The sequence below is a fragment of the Rhinolophus sinicus genome, linkage group LG09 (genome assembly GCF_036562045.2).
Source record: "Rhinolophus sinicus isolate RSC01 linkage group LG09, ASM3656204v1, whole genome shotgun sequence".
NCBI classification, from domain to species: Eukaryota; Metazoa; Chordata; class Mammalia; order Chiroptera; family Rhinolophidae; genus Rhinolophus; species Rhinolophus sinicus.
In genome coordinates this window covers 12,859,771-12,885,628 of record NC_133758.1, presented here as the reverse complement: position 1 = coordinate 12,885,628, position 25,858 = coordinate 12,859,771, and the positions used below count along the sequence as shown (strand labels likewise).

Sequence of the window (25,858 nt, the reverse complement as noted above, 5' to 3'; positions counted from 1 at the left end):
TGGAAGTTAAAACCAAGGTGCAGCGAATGTGAGATTGCTACATGCTTTCGAGAAAAGGGCATAAAACTGGCTAAGTTTTTGGGTGGGTGGTGGGGAGGGTGGGCATACAGTGTTGTTTTTTTAACAATTATAATCATTTTTTAACAATTATAATTTTTTTACAATTTTTTTATAATTTTTTAACAATTATAATTTTTTTTAACAAATATAATCTGACCAATGTCATTGGTCAGATTTCATAAAAATTCAGATTTCTGGGTTCTTTTAAAAAGGGGTAGCTGTCGGTTGTGGCTAAATAGTGGCTGCCCCTTTAAAAAGGGGCGTGTGTTCACCTGTTGCCCTGTTGTGAACATTCTTTCCCTTTGTCTCCCCTTTCTTCCTTCCCCACGTGATCTCATGATCTCGCCATGTAGCTAAATTTCTTTACATGGTGGCTGGATCCACAAACTGGAAGCTGTCACACTTCTTAAGGTTTAGACTCAGAACTAGCAAAGTGTCATGCCATGTTATGTTGTTCAAAAAGAATCACAGGGCGGCCCAGATTTGGGGTTAGGGGCTGGGGGCTGGTGTGAGGGTGACTGCACTACATGAGGGCAAGGATCCCATGGTTCATTGGGTACTGTCTTTGACCACAGCTGGAAAGGTGGGCATGGACTCGAATAGGAATGGCTTTGTTTGCCAGACTAAGGAATTTGGACTTTTTTTTGTAGGACATGTGAGTAGAGATTAAAAGGTTTTCTGCATGAGACCAATAAGGACTGGATATTCAACCAGTCAGATTTGATGCTAATACTCTCTTTTTGATAGATGGCTCAAGATTCTATTTAGGAAGTACTTACATAGCACTAAATATATGCCAGGCCCTTTTCCAGGAGCTTGTTAATGCTGATTCATCTTAGATGAGAGGCGATGAGTAACACACCAATAGATACTAGACGTGGGATTCATGATATAACACTATACCAATGTTTAAAAAATACATTGCTTGGAACTTTGGAAAATGTTTAGGATTATGTAGTTAAAAATATCTTTCTGAAGTGGTTTTATTCTGCTGCTTTATCAACTTGCATTCATGTTTCCTTTTTCCAATAAATCGTTTGTGTTCAAGAAATTGTGGGTGGCTGTTACAGTAAATGTTTTTCTGCAGAAAATTTCTTCCACTTATTTTATCACTTGAAAACTATCATAAATTGCTTATTTAGTTGCTATTTTGAAGTTTCCTCACTCTTACCTCCTCAACTTCAAATTTTACTATTTCTTTCTTTATCATCTCTCTAGACTCTGACTGTTTCTTTCCCCTTCTACAACCAATTTCCTGCAGTGAGTCTCTGTCAGCTCTTATTTCGACTATTGCAGTCTGCTTCTCCACTCTAAACCCTCCTCGCTTCACTTGTCATTCAGGAACTGTTTTACAAGTAGATTGGACAAGGTAAGATTCATTTACTCAGCGTCTCCATTACCATTACACTCAAGAAAATGCTCTAAGACATTTTAGAAAGTAGCTATTAAAAATCACCCTTAGGGAAAACAGTTTGAAGAATTATGTCTACAATGTATGTATCAATTACCGATACATACATTTTAAGGCACATTGTCAAACACTTGCATTCTATAAACTATAGCAAGTATTCTTTGCAAACAGATAACAAAACCAGTGAATAAAGAATTAATATTAACAGAAACAGCCTATGATGCTAGTTTGACAACTGGCTTTTTTTCCGTCACGTACCTTTTAATTGTTTTCTGACAGTAAAACTTAGTTTAGGATATATATTAGAATTAGATTATCATAATGTTCCACCAAAAACCTACTATGATTTACAAGCACTTTACTACCTGAGTAACTTCAGGCACCTCATGATTTGGGCTATAATGGTGTAAGCCAGAGACTACACATTCTCTTACTTCCCCTTACTTAGAAGTCGATTGACCTAACTCCTTCATCATGGTGAGGTGGGGTCTGAATTCTTGATAGGCTGGTGGGCTCACAGAAAAATGCACTAACACTTTTCTTTCTGTGGATTTGTCAGCTAATATTCTTACTATATAGTGAATACTTTGGTGTAAGAGTGTATACCTAATTTATGTAAGAAGAAACTTTTTTTTAAAAAAAAGGAAATATAGTGATATTAAGTTTTATACTGCCTCCTGTTGAAATCTATCGTTAGTGTTCTCAAATTTTTAATTGTTTTAGAACTAAAGAGAGTTTAATAGAAGCTTTATGTCTGAATCATTATATAATCTTGAAATTTGGCCTTTCTTTTGGGTAAAAGAAGAGAGTATCACTTGTATAGGAGTTGAAGTGACTTCTATTAAATAGAAATATGACTTAGGTATCATTTGTTTTTTCTTCTGAAAGGTGTATACTCGTATAAACGGGTACTTTGTCAGAGATCTCTGAAAATGTAGATATAGAATAAAGATACCATGGCGTGAAAGTATTGAGGCTTTTCACAAAGTGGGGTTTTCTGCTACTTTGAAAGAGTCACGTTCTTTGAGTTGGTACTAGTTTTTCTCTGGGCCTTGTTTAACACTAGACTTAAGTATTCTGTGGAAAGAGAAAATTTCACCAGAGAGATGTTTGGTGAAATTTAATCAACTTAATGATTTGAAACATCTGAAAGTCTATTAAATATTGCAGACATGAAGTCAACAATGTGATTATTTGTGCCTGCTACAATTTCATAGGAGTGGTATTCATAATAATTTATAAGTAAACTACTTAGCAACACTTTGTGACAAAGGTCGGTCGCCTAGTCCTGGCCTGTGACATAAGATAGCCTGCAGTGCTACCCAGCGTGTCTCTTCAGCCGGTTACTGGTCCTGCTGGGTGCTCTTGTTACACCATTTCCACTGCTCTCTTACGTCTCCTTCATGGATTTATACCACAGCATCCTCAAGAAACACACTATAACAGGTTCCTGTAGTCATGGCATGGCCTCATGTCTTGAACTTTGAACCCCACCCCAGACTAGCAAAGGTACAATTTTGAAGACCTCTTAAGCACTAAGCTATGCCCAGCCTCCCACAGATGTTTTTGGACAAACTCTACACCTGATGAAGCCAGCTGGTACTTTTTAGGGCATAGGTGTGGATCTTTTTGCCTCCAAAAACCAAAAAAAAAAAAAATTGGTATAAGAACACATCTTTGAAAAAAGTCTCAGTGCACTAAGTCAGAAAATAAACTTTAAGATATTCATACAAAAGTCTTCACGTAGCCCTAAGTAGCTGTATCTCACCCAAATGGGACATTTTTTTAAAGAAGCGAAGAGAAGCTCTTCCCATAAGCAGCCTGAGATGACCTCTGAAAATGATTCACTATTTACTTGACCCAGAGAACTCCACAAAATCATGTAAATCAAAAGGTTCAAATCTTCGTGTTCACTTCAAAAACACTCATGAAACTGCCCCAGGCCGTCAAGGGTATGCATATCCGAAAAGCCACCATGTATCTAAAGGATGTCACGTCCCAGAAGCAATGTGTGCCATTCCATCATTACAGTGGTGGAGTTGGGAGGTGTGCCCAGGCCAAACAGTGGGGCTGGACACAGGGTCAGTGGCCCAAAAAGAGTGCAGAATTTTTACCGCACATGCTTAAAAATGCAGAGAGTAATGCTGACCTTAAGGGCTTAGATGTAAAGTCTCTGGTCACTGAACACAGCCAGGTGAACAAAGCTCCCAAGATGCTTTGCAGCACTTACAGAGCTCACGGGAGGGTTAACCCATGCATGAGCTCCCCCTGCCACACTGAGACGAGAAAGAGCAGATTGTTCCAAACCAGAAGAGGAGGCTGCACAGAAGAAACAGATCTCCCAGAAGAAACTGAAGAAACAAAAACTTATGGCCCAGAATAAATTCAGCATCAAATAAGTGCTAATAAAAATATGAAGAAAAAAAAAAAAAGACGAAACTAAGAGAAGACAGTACATCACCTAAAAAAAATACAGATACAGTACTTGTTAAGTTGCTATTTTTTTCTCCTCTTTGGTATTTCCCCTCACTTGCCCTGATATGAATTCTTCCTGTTCTCTTTTGGTATTTCTGTTTTTAGCCTTCTTGTCAGCAAAATAGAATTTAATTTGATGGGAACCCAATTTCAAACATTCCTTGTTTACGTTTAAAAGTCTGGTTCAATATTATATTTTATACTTTTGTTGTAATTCAATAAAACTATACTTTAATATTAGTTACCATTATGCTTTATATACAGCTAATATCCTTTTCCTGGTTCTCGAAAGTATCAATAAGTTTAATTTCATTTGTTTCGTTTATTAGCCTCTGTGGTCCTCGGTACAGATCTGCTGCATAAAGTGAACATTTGAAGATAAATAATAATGAAATCTTATTTGTAAAGCATACTTTTTTATTATAGTGATACCCTTTCTATAGCTTTCATTTTAATCTTTGTATTCTCCTTTCAATCCCTCCCCCCCCCCTTTTTCAACAGCAAAGGATAAGGTTGCTCTTTTGATAGGAAATATGAATTACTGGGAGCACCCCAAGCTGAAAGCTCCTTTGGTGGATGTGTATGAATTGACCAACTTGTTAAGGCAGCTGGATTTCAAAGTTGTTTCACTGTTGGATCTTACCGAATATGAGATGAGGAACGCTGTGGATGAATTTTTACTGCTGTTAGACAAAGGAGTGTATGGTAAGATGTTTCTAATCTTGGTTTTTATAATTAGCCACTATTTTCATTGCACCAGTTAGGTTAAGAGTTAAAAATCAGAGAAAGGTGCAGTAAACACGTTGTTCAATTGAAGAGTTTTATTCTTGTAAAAAAGATTTGATCTGCAATGCTGTAATTCCATATGAATAATTCATTAATGTCTTTACTTGCATGTCTTGTGTCAAAACAATACTGTTCTTATTAGAATTCTCACCAGTCTTAGGTGATTTTGTTTTTTATTGATGACAAGAGCTACAGCACAGTAAAATTTGATGACTAGATGGCAAATTGTATCCTCGTATGTGTTAAATATTACTCTGGGGGGGGTAGTATAAAAGGTATCCCAATGTACATTCTGTATTTGTTTCTTTTTTCTAACTATCACATGGTATTCTCTGGTCTTTAGTGGAAACTAGAATTTAACGAAGACATGTTGATGAATGAGGCATATGAACACAATTTGTAAACTAAAGTTTTATACATACGAGTATATAGCTAAATGGACCTCCACAAAAATTGTAACAGTAAATTTTTAATGGTTTTTCTCATTCTTTCATTTAAATATTTTAACACTGCATATATGGTAAAGATTTTCCGAAGACAACAAATGTGCTGTCAGTAGTAATTTCTTTGGTGATTTATTTCTTTTAATTGGTATAACCTCAGCTGTAGGAAAGCCAGCTGTTGAGCTCCTGTGAGCCGTGTTCCACAGGAGTGGTGCCTACCATGAGATTGTGCAGTCACATGTAACTGCCAGGAAGGTGACATTGCTGGGCCCATTGTTAGGAATGCCAGTGACGAACAAAAAGCATCAATGTGGCTTCTGTATCTTCAATTTTACTTCAATAATTTCTAAAATTAACCTTATTTGTAATTAGATTGATATAATGAGGCAAGCTTGCTGGAATTGCTAATGGGTCTCAAAGGAGAATTTTTAATGGAAGAAAAAAAATTTTTCAAGATTTAACACATCACTGTATATGGGATGGGGAGAATCTTAAAATCGTATTTAAATGAATTTTCTCTTAAATAATAAGGATTACAGTTATAACACAAATGAATCAGTAAAGTAAATACCTCAAATTTTGGATTTTAACTCTTATGCTGACATTATAGTAACATAATCTTGCCTAGGAGTATTATATATAGCGTGATGACTCTGGGTGAATCTACCCATTTTTCTTATGAAAATATGATAGAATACACTATACAAATGTGCCCCCTTGATAACGCTTACATTTTTAATCCAGAATAAGGTGGCTGTTTGATTATTTTTATGTAATTTATCTCCGTTTTTAAAGTGCCTAGATGGCTTAAGTAGGAAAAGGCTTCTAACACTTCACTGAAATGAGGTAAAAGGAAAAAATATTAACCAGTTTAGGTTTTTGGATGGGTGAGGCATTTTAAGAGTGACGGAGTTATATGAAGAATTATGTACTTGATTATTTATTCTCATTTCTTACTGATATTGTCACCTTGGCTTTAAGTCCTTTGTTTGACTTTTTAAATCAAAACCTGTAATTGCCCCTGTGAAGTGGAGAACCAGAAATATTTACACGCTGTGGTGAGAGGAGTTCAGCTTATTCTGAAGCTTTGTCCCAATAGAAAAACATCATCTTGGGTATGGAATATAGCGGCGCATTGGAGAAAATGTCAGCGTAAGGAAGCTGGGAAGTTTTTAAATCCTACTGATCCGTGTCGTAACAGGGTGGCTGCATTATATTTTGAAGTATTGTGACTATTCCAAACATGAGACACATCCACATTGAATGTAAGTGTGGTAGAGGCGTGAGGTATAGGGCCTTTCTCCTGGAGGGTACCGTCATCTCCAGCGGGCAGCCCCACGTGACAGGGAGCATTTTGTGGGTGGGGAAGGTGGAGGCAGAGTCAGCACGAACAACATTAGATGCGGAGAGCATATAGGCGCTCAACTTGATGCCCTTTGTATTGCACTGCCCATGGCTTTGTAAAAGAAGCAAAAATTGCAGCAGAACAGAAAATAAGTGAGTCACTTCTAAACATATATGAATATAAGAAACACAATCTAAGAACAGAAATAACTGCCTTCTACTACCTGTCTTTGAAGATGAATAAGCATCAAGATTTCCAGTTATCTTCTGTTGATAGCGACGATAGCGAGTGACAGTTGGGCCTGATAGCCACCCCACCCAATGCCTTTCTACATTCATCACTTGCACCTTAGCTGTGCTTTTGTGAGGAAGAATATCAGAGGAGCCAGAATGTGGCAGAAGCCTTAGTCTACAGGAGTCCTTCAGTCCGGGGTAGGTCAGTGGTGCCACACTGAGCCTGAGAGTGAGCTAGCCCGGGTTCACGTGCTTTGGCGTTTCTGCTGCCAGTCCTAGCTGTGTGACTATGACCGAGGCATTTACCTTTTCTAAGCCGAAAAGGATTTATAAAATAGATAGAGTGACTTAATGAGGTGGTTACAGAATAAATAACTATTTAAATAGACAAAATAACTATTTCTGTGCCTGGCACACTACAAGTGCTCAAAATATTGCGGCTTTGGTATCGTAATTTCCTGATTTCAAGTTTTCATTCATCTTTGTGTGGGGGATTAGGAATAGGCAGCATTTCGCTTCAGGCATCAGTTAGAGAAACCCAGCTTGCATGTGTTTTTATATATTAACGTTCAGCCTACGATTTCATTTGGAAAAAAAATGGAGGGGCAGTTAAGTAAGAATGTAGGGAAGCCATGAAAAGCACTACACTGAGGTTTTATATTTTCTGGAAGTACAGTTAACGAGAAAGCCAGCAGATTATACAGAGACAATATAATACAACAGTGGTTAGTTCTTATTCTCGCACTTACTAGTTGTATGAAGTTGGACGCGCTGTTAACTCGCACTGTCTCCGTTTCTACATCTGTAAAAGGGAATGATAATACTCCCTGCTTTGTGATGAGGTGTGTGCTGTGAGGACAGGATAAGGTAGTATGTAAGTACAACTCCTTCTTGAAACAGTGCCTGGCGTAGAGAGCTGCATGGGTTGGCGTGGTGGCGGTGGTGGGCGTTCTCATCAGAGCGTTGTGCCAGGTACACTGGAACTCAAGTGGGAAAGTCTAACGTTTACAGAATTCTGTGTTTAACCACAGTAAATTTGCCGTCATTTATAAAGATAACCTATTTTGTCCTTCTATCCTTGTATAATGGGATAGCTAATTAAATTAATAAGCAGTACTAGAAATGGAATTTTTTTAAATACAATGATTTGGTCTAATTCATTTTACGTAAAAATGCTTAATCTCCTGTAATATAATTTGGATGTAGACTTTGATACAAAATGCTTATACTTTTCCTAAACCATTTTGGGCAGAGTAAAGGTATTTTGTTGTAAGTGCCTTAATTTCCACAACTGCAGAGCTGGACATAATGGTGTTGAAATAATGGACCCGCTTAGCTTCCCCTGGATGATGGAGCATAACCCTTCCCTCGAAGTTGCTTCGTCTCCAAGTCAAGTCTTGCCAGAGCCAGACGTGTGAAATGATAGAATGGGAGCAAACCCCAAGCTGTCTGCCTGCCTGTCTCTAAGTAATACCAGTTGTAGAAATGGTAGCATTTTACTGAAAATCATACCCTTTACAGAAAGGTCCCTAGATCTATATTGGTCCTGATCAGTTTGCATTATTAATTTAATGCATCCAGAAGGTTTTTATGGAGTTCTGTTATATCCATAACCTAGATAAGTGGTATGCTAGGTGTCAGGGAGATCCAGAAAATAAAGAGCGTGATCTGTACTCTCAAATTATTGAGTCCCTTGATACGATGAGAAAAAGTGCTACGTATGGAGTCCAAACACCTTTCAGCTGTATGATTTCAAGCAAATCATTTAATCTTTTTAAATTTAATTTTCTTATCTACAAACTCGGGGTAGACCTCGTTTAAAGATTGTTGTATGGATTAAAATCAGATCATGTAAATGAAGGCACTATGAAAACTATGGAAATGCTATACGATGTATATTATAGGATTAATGTCTTTGCTATGGTCCTTTCCATCAGAGAAATTAAATATACATAGAACTGTAAAATGTCCATAAGCCAGTATGTGATTAAGTGTCAAAGAGAGCTGCTATGGGATTTTAAAGTGGGGAAAGAGTGAAGTGTGTAGACACTGAGAAACCAGATGATAATCTGCTGAGGGTTCTGAACTTGAGATACCTCGGAGGCTTGGTTGAGATTTGCATAAACCGGAAGGAGTAACTTGAGCAGGGTCACGGAGGTTAAAAATAAGCGTGTCTTGCTCTAGAAGCAGTAAAGAGACTGATGGGGAATAGAGTCATATCTTGAATACTTGAGAGACGAGTATGCATTTTACTCTTTCAAAGTGTACAGTTCAGTGGTGTTTAATATGTTGACAAGGCTGTGCATCAGTCACCTAGTTCCAGAGCGTTTTCCCCACCCCTCACCCATCCGCAGTCACTCCCCATTCCTCCATGCCCCACGCCCCTGGCAACAACAAATGTACTTCCTGTCTCTATGGGTTTGCCCATGTGAAACATTTCATAGAAATGGAATCATTCCGTATGTGTCCTTTTGTGTCTGCCTTCTTTCACTGAGCATAATGTTTTCAAGATTCACCTGTGTTACAGCATTATTTTTGTGGCTGGATAATCTTCCATCATACGGACAGACCGCATTTCGTTTATCCATTCCTCAGCAGATGGACGTTTAGGTTGTTTCCCCTTTGGGATATTATGAGTAATGCTTCTGTGCACATTCGTGTACACCCATTCTTGTGTGGGCCAGTGTCTTCAGTTCTCTTGAGTATATGTCTTGGAGTAGAATTGCTGGGTCATATGATAATTCTAACTTTTTGAAGAGCTGCCTAACTCTTTCCAAAGTACCTGCACTATTGTATATTCTCACCAGAAATAAATGAGGTTTCCAATTTCTCTACATCCTTGCCAATACTTGTTACCGTCTGTCTTTTTAATTATAGCCATCCTAGTACGTGCAAAGTGGTACCTCATTTTGTTTTGCATTTTCCTGACGGCTAGTGATGTTGGGTTTCTTTCAGTGCGCTTGCAAACATTTGCGTATCCTGTTTGGAGAAATGTTTATTCAAATCCTTTGCCCATTTTTTACTTGGGTGTTTGTCTTTTTGTTGTTGTAAATAAGAGTTCTTTATATATTCTGGGTACAAATTGCCCTTCTAGATATATGATTTGCAAATATTTTCTCCCATTCTGTAGGTTGTCTTTTCATTGACTTGCTCTTCCTTGCTTAGTGAATTAAATCCACTCCCTTTGTCATGATTTTCAAAACATTCCCTATCTGTGCACTCTTGCTTTCATTTATTAACACAACAATCATGTAATTCCTTGCCACGCTAGTCTCCTTTCTGTTCCCTGTCATTCCAGGTCCAAGCCTTGTTTGCTTCTGTGGTCACCGCCTATATAATATACCTGTGCGCGCACGCTCTCTCTCTCACTCTCTCTCTCCAAATTGTACCCATTCTCCCAAGACCATCCTTTACTGTTTCACCTCACACTGATACTCTTCTTTGCACTTCACTCTTCATACAGGGTTGCCCTAATCACGTAATTTATGGTACTTAACTATACACTGACTTTCTTTGTTGTTTAACTAACAGCATGAGCACGGCTGCCTGAGTTGCAGGGACTTTGTCTTCCTTTTCTTTTTCATTTCCTTCAGTGCCCACATGATTCTATACAGGGCACGCATGAGAAATAAAATAAACCCATACCAAATAAATGGGTGTGTCCATTTCGACATTTTTTTTTACCTGAAATTCTACCTATTAAAGAACCATTTTGGGGCTGGCCCGGTGGCTCAGGCGGTTAGAGCTCCGTGCTCATAACTCCGAAGGCTGCTGGTTCGATTCCCACATGGGCCAGTGGGCTCTCAACCACAAGGTTGCTGGTTCAATTCCTCGAGTCCCACAAGGGATGGTGGGCTCCGCCCCATGCAACTAAGATTGAACACGGCACCTTGAGCTGGGCTGCCGCTGAGCTCCCAGATGGCTCAGTTGGTTGGAGCGCGTCCTCTCAACCACAAGGTTGCTGGTTCGACTCCTGCAAAGGATGGTGGGCTGTGCCCCCTACAACTAGAAAACAGCAACTGAACCTGGGGCTGAGCTGCGCCCTCCAAAACTAGGATTGAAAGGACAACAACTTGACTTAGAAAAAAGGCCTGAAAGTATACAGTGGTCCCCAATAAAGTCCTGTTCCCCTTCCCCAATTAAAAAAAAGAAAATCTTAAAAAGAACCATTTTTCTCAATTTAATAGGAGTTTCAGAAAAGTTGAAGGCCTGAATCCTGCTCTCTGGGACCAAATGAACCAAATTTGGTTTTGGTGTTCAAAACCACATTCTCTGCTAGGAGTTGGAGCTAGAAATACAAAGAATTAGAATTTTTGTTATTTCCTGTCTAAATGGCTTTTTACTATTAACTTTAGAATACCATATAAAGAAGTCTTATATCCAGAATTCTAAGAGATCAAAATTAATGGGCTCTAGAGATTGCATGCTTGGGGGATGTCTTCGCAAGTATTTCCATAAGGAAGCCCATACTGATATTTTTGTTGGGTTTGTTTGTTTGTTTGTTTGCAGCAAAAACAAACTTCTTTTCAAGAAAGCCTTAAGAGCTGTTTGGTGCAGTTTTTATAATATCATTTCTCAGTAAAGAAATAATGGCTTATCTGTTGAATCCTAAAACGAATCCAAATTTTAGATTATTAATTCAAGAGATTCTAGATGGAAAATTACTGATCTTTGTATCTTATAACAAAAAGAAATAACCCTGAAATCAGATTTCCCTCCTCTGCTTAGAAAAAGCTACATTAATATTATTATAATACTTACTAATATTGTAGGGAAATGCCTATGGAATTTCTTACACTTGACATTGCAGTTGCTATATAAAGTGTGTTTATTTGTTCATCCATTAAGTACTTACTAAGCTCCTGCTGTGTGCCAGGAATACACAGATAAATGTAAGACTGCGCCTGCCTTGGAAGTAGCCCCTGAACTCATGGACGAGACAAATGAGTTAGTGGAAAACTCCTTCGCCTTTTTCTTTTTATATGTATCATGAGATAAAATTGCATACCATATTATACCATTGGTTATAAATGTATTTCTTCTATGAATTAAAGTACACTTTAGGACAGCATCTTAGTGTGGATTTAAAATGCAGTACTTGAATGAAGACCGTTGTCAAAAGAATTTTCAATGCAAATGTAGTTAACATTGACTATTTATAACTGGGTATCTCTTAAACAAGCTTTCATTAACTTCAGGAAAATAAAAGTCATGTTGTTTTTGTTTTTTTAAAAGAGTGCTATATACGTGTTCAGAGTGCAATTTAGAATTAACGTTTACCCCTTTTTTTCCTTTCAGGATTATTATATTACGCAGGACATGGTTATGAAAACTTTGGGAATAGCTTCATGGTCCCTGTTGATGCTCCAAATCCATATAGGTCTGAAAATTGTCTGTGTGTACAGAATATACTGAAATTAATGCAAGAAAAAGAAACTGGACTCAATGTGTTCTTGTTGGATATGTGTAGGAAAAGGTAAACTATCTAATATTTATTCAATGAGGCTCATTGGGGTTAGTTAAATATCAGTGTTGGCAAACCCATGAATGCTAGGAAACCACTTACTTTTGTGATTTTTAGATTATAAGCTGAAGCTGCTTAAGAAGGAAAATAACTTTTTTCTGTATGCGTATTTACTTATTTTCCGTTTTGCTGTAGAACAAGAGAACTAAAGGGCCCAGGTCTTTATTTACTCATACTACGAAAGATTCATCCCTTCAGATGCCTTTAGGTGTCCCTAATAATCACTGCGGTTAGTCCTCCCGAATTTCACGGGCACAGCACCTGTAGTGGCGGGGCCGCTGGTCATTCTGGTCAGTCCTGGTCTCGCTGATGTAGAGAGATTAGCTGAATCAGATCCCACTTGTCTGCACTGTGTTCCTAAGGAACGGAACTAATGATGGTTCTTCTCAGATTTACAATGCATTGCCTGTTCTGCATTTACCAACCAAAATCCAATGCCAGAGTTCAAGGGTAACTCCAGTGTAAAAGCTAACAAGAGAAAAGACGGGACTCTGCTGTCTCCACAACGTAGGTGCCCTGGATTGTGTTTGGTAAAAATGCCGCCAATTTGATCAAGGAATTTGGAATCTAGAATTTTAACTTATGTGTAACAGAATAGTGTTATATCGTATTTTTAATCGTATTATTATGCTCTTTTAAAAATGCTGTTTAACTTTTCCTGTTTGTATCTGTCCTTCTTTTCTCCCACCTTTTAAATAGAAATGACTATGATGATACCATTCCAATCTTGGATGCACTAAAAGTCACCGCCAACATCGTGTTTGGATATGCCACGTAAGAACACTTTATGTTTATGTTCAAGACTCCTTTATTCTTCATTACGTTTTTGATTCTAGATTGGAAGCCTGGAAATATCCATAGACATATAAGCATAAATGTGCTTCCTTGATATTCTTGATAGCAAATTTTAAATAATTGTCTTTAGCACTTCATGTCTTGACATCTTTCTACTAAGCACCAAAGCATTTAAATCCTGCGTAAAGATTAACTCTTTATTTAGGAAGTCATGCAAGAAGCCCAGAGCAAATGAGGCTCATCGGTGTTTAGGGAAACCCCAAGTGGCGAGTGTTTGCTTCTTCAAAAGGTTTTCTTTTTGCTGTTTTTAAGGTGTCAAGGAGCAGAAGCTTTTGAAATCCAGCATTCTGGATTGGCAAATGGAATCTTCATGAAATTTTTAAAAGACAGATTACTAGAAGAGAAGAAAATTACTGTGTTACTGGATGAAGTTGCAGAAGGTAAAATAAAAAATAAAGAGAAAGCCCCTCGGGGTTTTCTGTTTGGTAATTATTTTATTCCTATTGTTACAGTGCAGGTTTGGAATTAGTATTTATTTTTTATATGAGGTTCAGCAACACCCCTATTTAATTTTTCCCTTCTCTCTTGACTTTGCTGCATGCCCTCTGTGCAGCATTACTTGAACCACCAGGCTGACTCCAGACAGGATATGAAATAAGTGAAGTTTAATCCTCAGAGCTTGTTCCCGGGCTCCTGTGCCTGGTGCCTGGTGCTGCCCCATCTACTTTTTGCCAAAATTGTTGTAGCCGCATTGTCTCTCAGGATCAGACAGATGAAACTACACAGAAATTTTGAGGCTCTGGTGGAAAAAACCTAGGTTCTTTTTTTTCTTTTTCTTTCTTTCTTTTCTGTCAATCTGTACCTGGAGTTATCCTGGGAAGTTTCCTGGGGTTTGTTTGTTTGCTTGTTTCATTCTTCCACTGCACTGTGAGAGTTCACTTTATTTTATTTTGTCTTGCCGTTGACGTCCAGTATTATTTTGCATTATTTTCAGTGCACAACCCAGTGGTCAGACAGCCACACAACCCACAAAGTGACCCCCCTACAAGTCCAGTACCCGCCTGGCACCACACACAGTTATTACAATATTATTGATTACATTCCCCGTACTGTACTTTATATCCCCGTGACTCCTTTGTAACTACCAATTTGTACTTCTGCATCCCTTCACCTTTTTCACCCAGCCCTGCAGCCCTCTGCCCACCTGGCAACCATCAGTTTGCTCTCTGTATCTATGAGTCTGTTTCTTTTTTGTTTGTTCATTTATTTTCTTCTTTAGATTCCACATATAAGTGAGTACAGACGGTATTTGTCTTTCTCTGTCTGACTATTTCACTTAGCATAATACCCTCTAGGTCCATCCATGCTGTCACAAATGGTAAGATTCCATTCTTTTTTGTGACAGTAATATTCCATTGTGTATATGAACCACACATACAAGACAATTGTTTCTCCAGTCGTCTATTGATGGACACGTAGGTGGCTTCCATATCTTGGCCACTGTAAATAACGCTGCAATGAACATAGGGGTGCATATATCATTTCAAATTAGTGTTTTGGATTTTTTTGGATAAATACTCAGAAGTGGAATTGTTGGTCATAAGGTAGTTCTCGCTTTAATTTTTTGAGGAAACTCCGTGCTGTTTTCCACAGTGGCAGCTGAACTTAGTGGTTTTAAAGTTTTGCTTTAAGGACCTGAGCCTAGAGGTCTATCTCATGTCTTCCATTTCCTCCCGTTCCCTTCCTTTCCCGCCTGGAATCATGCTGTACTCGTGTCAGGTACTGAATACGTACATGTTACATCAGTAGATTGACATATATTTTTTGAAATGCCATTTTATAAGCCATATCAAAAAGAAGGAAATTTTGTTGCAAACTAGCTCACTAGAAAATGGAATTTCACAGACATCATAAAGGTGGCAGTTTGAATATAAGGTACCTGAGTGTTTCACTAACAGTTTAGTCACATTTGTTTATTTTCATGGTTTTACCAGTGTAGATCTTCTCACTGAGTCACTTCACCACTTCCCCACTGAACATAAACAGCTGGGGCTTTGGATCTCTTCTAACCGAGAACTTCTGCTTTTATCAGTTTTGCATATTGAGCTGCTATGTAAGCTCTTATTGGAAGAAAAGTTTCTGCTGCTTAAAAGAAAAAAATAATTAAAGCCTTTGGAGTATGTCAGTTATTTTCAAACTGAGATTTAGGAAGGTGCTTCAGAGACTCTAAAATTTTTTATTCTAATTTTGTACTTGAAAATATAATTTAACTATTTTAAAACTTAATAAAAAGCACCAGGCTACCCGTATGTGATATATACCAAGCATGTGTATAGCATAACATTTGTATTATGTTCAAAACCTAAAACTTGGCACATATTATTTATTAATACCGACATGAGTAAACATTAAAGCATGCCTGGGAATGTTCACAGGACACTAGATAATGGTTACTTTGAGTCAGAGGAGGGCAGTGGTAATGTTTTAACCATATTGGTGGTTTTGACACATAATTTCCTTTTTTAAAAAATAAATAAGTCTGTGGTAAAGACAGTGTATTTTAACTTTCTCATAGATGTGCAATCATATGTTTCCTAATTGAATGTATTTCTCAACAGAGTCTAGACAAAATGACCATGTCTGACCTTTCAGTGAAGAAAATACGCTTTTAGCTCTTTGTGCATTTCAAGGCTTAGAGTATTAAGGATTCCTTATTAGAATATAAAAGATAAAAGCTAGAAAGGGGCTTTAGAAGTGAGTCGGTTCAGTATTTTTTTCTGTTTGCTCACTGCCAGATCTTTACCACTTTGAATCATGACTGGCACATGGTAGATGCTTAGGACATTTTGGTTGCGTGAATAAGTGACATTGAAATCTAACCTGATTTGGAGGCGAGTTCTTGGCCTACATATTTAAAACATAATGGAAGGATTGTGGTCTTAAAAATATTTACCTCTTATCTTTTAGATATGGGTAAATGTCATCTTACCAAAGGCAAACAGGCTCTAGAGATTCGAAGTAGTTTATCTGAAAAGAGAGCACTTACCGATCCAATCCAAGGAACGAGTTATTCAGCAGAATCTCTGGTGCGGAATCTACAGTGGGCCAAGGCACACGGTACCGTAAAGCACTTTTTGTGAGGTCTTTCTATGATCTGCTTGTATTAAATCATGAAGTTTGACTGCAGCTTTCCTCCCAATTTTGCAGTAGAAACAGTTTACCCTAGCGGGCAAACCCAAGACTAAACAAAGGTTTCAGTTACAGATATTACACTGATTTATTTGATGTTGGGAATGTTAAATTATTTAACTCATCATTTTCAACACTGGTAAAATTAACATGTGATCATTTTAAAAATAATTTTCAATTTATCTAAGATAGAGTTCCTTACATTCTTCTCCGTTGTGAGCTGTGGAAGTGTTCTATTTCAAAAATCAGACAGGCTTGGCTTCTGATCCCGTATCTTCCACTTGATAAACATATTATCTATAAAAGGGGGAGAAGAAATAGTACTTACTTGATAGGATTGTTGATACTGAATGAGATCACACATGTAAAGAGAATGGTGGTCAGCAAATACTATACCTTGTATGCTCATAAATGTACGAGCATCCGTCTTTGGTGCTTGAATCAGTGGGTTGGTGGTAAAGAGAAGAGGAGGTGAGATTCATACCTGTAATTTAATTACCTTTGGTAATTCTATGTGATTTAGTGAAAAAGTCAGTTTAAATTATTGACTGAAATGCAGATTTTGGATTTTCTGTGAGTCCCAAATGTCTATGCTGTGACTCCCTTATTATGGATAACTGAAAATAATTGTATTTGTTGAACTCCTATATAGTATCTTTCTTTTCATAATATGTGAAAGGATATCTTTTTGGTAAATTACCATATTAAAGCACATTAAAATGTAAAATGCCATGAGTGTTGTCTCTTGGCATTCCAGATAATTGGATAAGTAATTGAAATTGATTCTTTTCCTTTAAAAAAGCTCTAAACAACAATAACAGAATCTCAGGGGTAAAGATCAACTGTAAACAGAACCTTTCATAAAATAAAACTGAAAGGTCAGATAGAAAGTATTTGTAACAAATTTGATAAGTAGATAATTAGTATATTCTATATAAATGGAAAACTGTCACAATTGTGAGGAACCATCAAATAGCTATATCCAACCATCCTAAAGCATTAAGTATATATAAGAAATATTGACTATGATATAAAAACAGAACAAAACCCAGAAATATTACATTCAACAGTAGCAGAATTGTTAAAGGTAACAAACCATTGAGTGACTTGCATTATTAAAAACTATTTTCATGAAGATTGCGGTGACAGGAAAAATGTATCTGCAATTGTGTGTATACTTTTGATTACCACTGTAAAAATTATATATGTGTAGCAATAGAACCATAAGAAAACAGTAAATGAAAGACTTTTATTGGCTTGACCGGCAGAATATTGGACTTTCCCCCTCCCCTTTTTTTTTTTTTTTTTTTGAGGGAGAGAGAGAGTGTGTGTGTGTGTGTGTGTGTGTGTGTGTGTGTGTGTGTCTTTAAACAATGTTAGTTCTGTACCATTTTTAAGCAAAAGAAAAAGCTCTGTGTATTTGTCCCATGAGAAGTATTTGCTTATTCCTTGTCATCAGAAAACTTACCAAGCATTCTTTAAATAATTATTTATAAGTTCTTACTGTTCTTTTTCAGAACTTCCAGAAAGTATGTGTCTTAAGTTTCAGTGTGGTGTTCAGATTCAACTAGGCTTTGCAGCTGAGTTTTCCAACGTTATGATAATCTATACAAGTATAGTCCACAAACCACCCGATATAATAATGTGTGATGCCTATGTAACCGATTTTCCACTTGTAAGTCTCTCCTTTCTTCTTTTATTTAAAATGTAATGTTATATTCTCGCTTATTAAAGACTAAATTTTGGAAAAGTTAAAGTTGATGGTAAACATAAAAGAAATCTGTATATGTATATATACCGCATTTCCCTGAAAATAAGACCTAGTGAGACCTTCAGCTCTAATGTATCTTTTGGAGCAAAAGTTAATATAAGACCCGGTATTATAGTATAGTATAGTATAGTATAGTATATCCAGTATTATACTATATTATATTGTACAGTATTATATCATATTATATTATATTATATTATATTATACCCGGTCTTATGTTAAAAGAAGACCAGGTCTCATATTAATTTTTGCTCCAAAAAACACAATAGAGCTGATGGTCCAGCTAGGTCTTATTTTCGGGGAAACACGGTAACATATATAAATACTTATTTGTATTTTAGTAATGAAATATTTAAAAACTAATTGCAAAAGTACCTTAAATTTGTCAAATTTAGGAATGTCTAAAGTTCACCCAGGAAAGAAGCCTTTAATTTCCCGTACCCTAAATCAGACACCGTATGTGAAGGAATAGAATCCTATACATATGTCAAGAATAATTTCCATTTAAAAACTGTTGTTTCCAATATGAGTTATTACAATAGTAGAAGCCTTTTTGGTCAAGTTACAGTAGTATATTGGAAGAATGGAAGTCTTTTCTGTTCTTTCCAAGCATTTAGGTACGGTATTACTTAATGTTGGCCTAAAGAAGCCATTAAACACTCCTGTTTCCTACACAGGTGTAGGAAATTGAGAAGCAAGCAGGGAGTAAGACAAACAAATACGAAACATCACCTTTGCTGAAAGGCTTCATGGAGGACATTGCTTAGTGTGAGAGCAAATGGTCCAGCACTGAACCCCATAATTAGACAGGTCTGTCCTCCAGTCACGGCAGCTCTGGACCAGAATAGACTTCCCTGGACGTTGGGCAGGGCAGAGCCAGAGGGCTTCTCTCTGGAGGAGCAGAACATATCTTCTGCCCTTGGCCAGGGGTTGGCTCTAGAAGGAGGAAAGGGAAGGGCTGCCTTTGGCATGTCCATTGATTCTTCTTAAATATACGAATCATATAAATCCGCCTGCACTTTCCCCAAAGTGATGAATAAAGAGATTCCAGGAGTCAAACACTAATGAGGCTCCAACTTGAATCTTGAATAGGTTTAGGAGTGTTTCTAGGAATAGCTTGAAAGTAACTATTCTTTCAAAGTAACTATTCTTTCAGAGCTTTTTAAATGTATCAACGCAGAATTTAAAATGCCTATTGTTAGTCTAGAATGTCCTTTTCATTGTTTCTTTAGTCCTGGATAAAAGATGTCCTACTCAGGCCAGAATTCATGAGAGAGCAAGACCTGTTAAGATGTTTTATTGTCATAAACATTGTGACTTTCATTGATTTTATTAATAACATTTAATGATTTTCACAGGACCTAGATATTGATCCGAAAGATGCAAACAAAGGGACGCCTGAAGAAACTGGCAGCTATTTAGTATCAAAGGATCTTCCCAAGCATTGCCTCTATACTAGGCTCAGTTCGCTGCAAAAATTAAAGGTTATTACTTTTCCTGTTTCTAACTACTAATGGAAAACTTTTTGAAAGCGAAAATTTATTTTGGCACATGTACCTTGTGTTAGTTCAAGGAGGTGCTGCTTCATTGGGTATGAAATTGAAGTAGAGATAACTGATCTACAGTGAGTCTTAGCAGTGACCCTGTTCATATTACATTGTTTCTGATGATGGCCTGAGGGTTTTTGCCTGCAAGTATTTGTGATTACTTTCCATGTTGGTGAAAAGTTAGAGACTTAGAGCATAGTCTGCTTTTAAATATCTAAGCATTTCCAAATAATCGTTTCCCAGTTCTGTGACTTTCTACAAAACAAATAGCAAGTTACAACTGGAATTTATTTTGATCTTTTTTCATTTCTCGTTGACTTACAAATTAGAAGCTACCTCTATATGGTTGAGCTTTCTAATAAAAGCATATCCTTGCCAAATCTGAGTTTTCAATTTGTTTATAGCTGCACGACCATAGAACATGTATTAGCCAAAACTTGGGGAATAAAATGGGCTCGACTGACAATTACACAAGGACAACAGACGTAAGCCTGCTGTCATCCTGTTCACGGCTCATCTACGTACAGTCTTCTTTCATCTTTGAATGTCAGTCCATTCTCTGAGTCAGTTATACTTCTCCACCTATGACTGTGGGTTATTATTTCATAAGATTTTAAAAATAGCTAATATGTTGACCTAGGGGTAAAGCCAATGCTTGTTTCAATAAAGGATCATTCCCCATCTCCAATAATAGAGAAGCATAAGTTTTCCAAGCCCCACTGTTTGGGAAATACCTTTTCACTGTTCATCAGGAATGCAATACAAGATCTCTGTGATTTTGACAACTTTTGTAGTAAGAATTAGAATTATACTAATTCAAAGTATTGAATGAGGGAAAAGGAAATGATTACAGCCAGCCTTGCTTAGTGTCGGGAAGGTGTAAAAGGGTGCCTTGAGGTTTTGGAACCTGGGAGAGGGGAATGAGGTGGATTTTCATTGTTGTTTGGTTTTTCCTGTACTTGTGTGATATTTTAAGATTAATATACTTTCACGGTTGATAAAAATAACGAACCTTTTCCTTTTCAGGAACATCTGATCTTCACAGTATGTTTATCGTATCAGTACTCAGGATTGGAAGATACCATAGAGGAAAAGCAGGAAGTGAATGTTGGGAAGCCTCTCATTGCTAAACTAGACATTCATCGAGGCTTAGGACGGAACACTTGCTTCCAGACTTGTGTTATGTGCAATGGCCCTTATCAGAGCTCCACACCTACCTCAGCAGGCGCTGGACATTACCACTCATCTCAGGACTCATTCCTTGGTGTTTACCACTCACATCTTGACAGTTCAAGTAACGTTAGACCATCAGAAAGTTGTCATTGCAGCCAGACTGCAGATGGATTTATTCCAAGGCATCATACTGACCATTATTTATGTCAATTTGGTAGAAGTAACGTGCCAGTCGAGACAACTGATGAAATACCATTCAGCTCCTCTGATGGGCTCAGAATTTCTGAAAAGTGACCTCCTTGTTTTTGAAAGTTATCGTACTAACTAGATGCCTCATATGCAACAGTATTTATATAAAGTGGGATATTGTGAAAAAGCAAATGTGTGTATATATAGAGAGAAAATTACTAACAGGTATTTCGTGGCAAGCTCAGGACTGTGAGATGTTGTAATTATATTTGTTAACCACAGACTTCCTCCTTTCTCTTTCAAGATTTTGTGAATTGGCTGATTTGTTCTGTAAGAGTGAGGTATGGATGTGTATATGTTTGTTTCTATATAACAAAAGTATTTTCATTTTGATGACTCTAAGAACAATGGGAATGATGTTATTGAAGAACAAGTCATCATATTTTTAGAACCAAAAAAAGTATCTTGGTGGTCATCAGGCTTCACCTAATTCTATCAGCTGAAGAAATAGATAGAGGTGTCTTGTTTAAGTTAGACCCGGCATTGGGACCTCCCTCCAGATTTTTCGTCAGGTGTTTATTCCACTACACACCACCTTCCCGACAGACTATGAGCCCAGTATTATTGTTGTGGATAGATTTAAAGATAGATAGGTAACTATGCATGTCCATATATAATCTAGAAATGTGCAAACGTGAGTTTGTAGTTATAGGGCTTTGATACAAATATCAGTTAAGAAGTTTGTATATAAATCTTATGTAGAACAAGATGAAATTTCTTGTTCTAAGGTCATGAAAGCATATGAGAGGTGATGAAGTGTGTGTCTATGGTAAAGCTAGACAGCAGGATAATTTTGCGCTGGATAATGTTGGTAGCTGCCCATCTGAATCTTCCAAACATTGGACATGTCTTCCTTGATAACATGTATTTTCTTAGTGAGTTTTACTGGCCTTAGGAGGTAATCTTATCACCTTTGCTTCTACCTAAAAGCAAGTTTAAAAGGCAACTGTCAATGACAACGACAAACAAAAAATTGAATGAGTAATTTGAAAACATCCCACAAGGAAATCCCAGGCCCAAATGGCTTTACTGCTGTATTCTACCAAACATTTAAAGAATTAACATCAATCCCATACAAATCTCCCCAAAACCAGACAAAAATAGCACAAGAAAACTACAGACCAATTTCCGTTATGGCTATAGATACAAAAATCATCAACAAAATACTAGCAAACTAGATCTAGCTACATAGAGAAAGGATCTAGCTACCTATACACCATGACCAAGTGAGATTTAACCCAGAAATGCAAGGTTGGTTTAACATCCAAAAACCAATATAATATGCAAGTTTTTCCCATTATTCACAGTAGTTATAATCTATAAAGTCACCAATAATATGAATTAGTGAATACAGAGCCATAGCTCCTGGGGTGTGTGTGTGTGTGTGTGTGTGTGTGTGTGTGTGTAGATGATAATCTTAAATCCTAAAAACAACTTACCTCTGGTATATTCTGTTTTCTGTATTTTACAAAAGAGAAAATGAGGTTCGGAGATAGGAAGTGACTTGCCTGAGGCCACCCCACTAACAGGTGCCAGACTTGGAGTTTAAACCTGTCCAACTGGCCCCAGAGCCAGAGCTTCTTGCACTTCCCTGCCCTGTCCCCTCCCTGCCTTTCCCATCCTCTGGTCATCTCTGTACAAAAGTAGAAACAAGAAGGCAAAATACTGCCTTGTTCGACCTCAGCTGAGAATATGCACATCAGGGAACTGCACACCTTCACCCGTCTGCACATGTCCATGAATAATCATGAAAGTGCTATGAGGATTGATTTGGGGATTACAAACACGTTGGCAAGTTCACAAATTCAAAATTGTGAATAATAACCATCTACGTACTGTGTTCATAAAGGACAAAATTACCACATGATTGTCTTAATAGATACAGAAAATACATGTGATAAAAGTCATCAACCTTTCATGACAAAAAATAACAAGCTAAAGGGCATCTAACATCCTACTTCACGGTGACAGACTGAATGCTAAGATCGGGAACCAGTCGAGGATATTCACTCACCACTTCTATTCAACGTTGTACATGAGGGTTTAGCCATGGCAATTAGGCAGGAGAAAGAAATAAGAAGCAGCCGTACTGGAAAAGAAGAAGTAAAACCGTATGTATTCACAGATGGCATGTCTCATTATATAGAAAATCCTAACAAATTCATTTAAAAACAAATGAGTTCAACAGGTTACAGGCTAGATACAAGATCAATACACAAAAATCAGCTTTATTTCTATACTAGCAATGAACATTGTGAAATTGAGATCGTTTTTTATTCTATTTACAATAGCATCAAAATGAAAAAAATCTACAAAACATTTGAAAGAAATTTTAAAAGACCTAAATAAATGGAAAGACATCTTTGTTCGTGCATTGGAAGACTTAACATGGTTTAATGGCAGTGTTCCCCAAATGGGTCTACAGATTCAATGCAATTCCCATCAAAATCCCAGCTGGCTTTTTTGCAGAAATTGACAAGCTGATGATAAAATTCGTATGAAAATGCAAGGGCCCTGCAACAGCCAAAACAATCTTGAAAAAAGTTGAAAGACTCAACCAATTCTAAAACTTACTACAAAGCTACAGTAATCAAGACAGTGTGGTACTGCCATAAAGCTAGGCACGGATCAAGGGAATGTAAAATAGAATTCAGAAATAAACCTGTACATTTATGATGAATTGCTTTTTTTGACAAGGGTACCAATACCATTCAGTGGTGAAAGAGAATTTTCAACAAATAGTCCTAGGACAACTGGATAGCCATGTGCTAAAAGGACCCCTCCCTTATACAATACACAAATTTTAATTCAAAATGGTTCATACACCTAAATAGAAGAGCTAAAACTATCAAACTCTTACAAGGAAACATGTAAATCTTTGTGACCTTGGGCTAAGCAATGGTTTTTTTAGATGCAACCCCAAAAGCACAAGAAAAACAATAAATTGGACTTCTTCAAAATTAACTTTTGTTCTTTAAAGGATCCCATCAAGAAAGGTTTCTCTCCCTCGCGGACCACTGTCCTGTGTTCCTTGTCTATTATCTAAAAGCTATTTCATGTATTTTGTCTGGTTTTCTAAGTTTTTAAGGTGGGAGAGTAAATCCAGTCCTATCTTTCCATCATGGCTGGAAGTGAACGTTTGCAAGTAATTTTTAAAACGAGTCACATACTCAAAAAATAATTTGCGATTAATTTGCATATATTGCAAGAAAGTTCCACTTTCCTGGGCAAACTATTTCCCTTCCGATTCACTCTTCCACCCCAAACTCACTTGTTAAAAGGCAGCTTGCATCTGCTTATTTTAGGAGAATAAGTGGTTCGATATTATCCGAGCTTAAGGTGTAAATGTTATACAAAGGAAGGAAAGCAATACGCCTTGGGGTGGGACTCACGGCTTTCTATCTGGTAGGTGCAAATGTTTTACACACAGGGTCTCCTTTAACAGCCTTGCAATTCAGATGTGGAGAAACTAATTGTGAGGCTAACCCAAGACGTTAATCCGCCCTGGTTAACCCAACTGGCAAGTAGCAGACAGGATGACTCAAACCCAGAAAACAGCCCCTTATTTTGTTTCCACAATGCTGCTGCTGATTCTCCAACAATGACGAGAGAGACAATCGCTGAGTAATAAATGCTGACTCGACACAAGAGTGGTATAACGCTACTAAATGCTCGGATTTGATGAATTATTAAACACTGTCTAAGAGATAAACATCTTTGTTTGAATGAAATTTGCAAGAAAACATCCTACACTGGAAACAGGAGGAATGGCATCTTGAATTTGGTAGCCTGATCTTGGTGATTTTCTGACACAGCAGGAAAAGAACCAACAGTGATTTCTGGGTGTTAACAGTGTGGCTTAATATTTCATTCTAAGTAGATGAAAAATATTTTTTAAATATTGAAACATTCTTAAAGGAGAACATAAAATACCATCTCTAAGTGTGAAAGTCACAGGTCACATTCCAAAACTTTCCAATAGAGTTGACCTAAAATTAGTAATATTGCTATATTATGTTCAACATAGTTAGGACAGGAAAAGGTGTTAAAAATGTTTTTTTTTAAGTATTCTCATAAGCTTTAGTTTGGCTACTTTCGACTTTGTGTAGAATGGTCCTACTGTGTGACAAAGATATAGTGTCTTCCCTAAAAACCGATCATTTTTATAATATCCGCGTATTCTTCTAGTATGTCTGAACTCAGGGTCATCTATTCTGTGCCCCAGCCTAGGCAAGTGGCTAGATCTCCCCAATTTCCTGTTCTAATAGTTGACCTAATACTTGAGTCCAGTGGTTTTCAAACTGTTCAGAATAGCTTCTCTCCGAAAGGGTGGGAGTAGGGCTCCCCATCTTTCTCATCTAGAGCACTTATGCTTTTATCTGTTTATATGCTGCCTTTGCAAGTTTGCTTCGGTTTGCGTACTTTCTCAGCCAAAAAGCATGAATCTAGTAGTCTCTTCTCACTAGATGCCCCCATTACTTAGGGATTCACCCCTCACCTCCACAGCCATTCCCCCTACCAGCTGGGCAAACACAATGTTGAGAAAGAAAGGAAAGGAAAATATCCCAACTGAGCTGTGAGGACTTCTCACCTCCCGGTTCAGGGAGGAGTTCAGTAGGCCAGTTCACCTGAGCTGCCGATGACAAGTCAAGGCCATGGGAGCAGGTACTGGCCAGCAGTTTGGCCAACAGCACTAAACTTGGCCCTCAAACCAACTTTGTCATTCAAGATGTGGCTTGCTGGTAGGTGCTATGAACAAGGGCAAGATGCCATCTGATACGGTCCCGTTTGAATCAGTTATTGCTAGTAGGTATTAAGTTTCTTAAAGCCCGGTTTTGCACGTTGGTGTCACCTGAC

The 25,858-nt window shown here is 37.5% G+C and overlaps 1 protein-coding gene across 3 annotated transcripts in view; it reads left to right on the top strand.

Annotated features, from left to right (window-relative positions):
• The window catches only part of MALT1 (MALT1 paracaspase), a 121,322-nt gene extending 100,098 nt beyond the window's left edge, over positions 1-21,224 (top strand). For all 3 annotated transcript variants that reach the window (XM_074339900.1, XM_019729280.2, XM_019729281.2), the window contains 8 exons: positions 4,448-4,651; positions 12,052-12,229; positions 12,977-13,051; positions 13,385-13,512; positions 16,040-16,189; positions 17,779-17,936; positions 19,391-19,516; positions 20,606-21,224. In XM_074339900.1, coding sequence (XP_074196001.1) covers positions 4,448-4,651; positions 12,052-12,229; positions 12,977-13,051; positions 13,385-13,512; positions 16,040-16,189; positions 17,779-17,936; positions 19,391-19,516; positions 20,606-21,046 — 1,460 coding nt within the window. In that variant the 3' untranslated portion in view covers positions 21,047-21,224. The remainder of the gene's footprint in view (positions 1-4,447; positions 4,652-12,051; positions 12,230-12,976; positions 13,052-13,384; positions 13,513-16,039; positions 16,190-17,778; positions 17,937-19,390; positions 19,517-20,605) is intronic.
• The last annotated feature ends 4,634 nt before the right edge of the window (positions 21,225-25,858 follow it).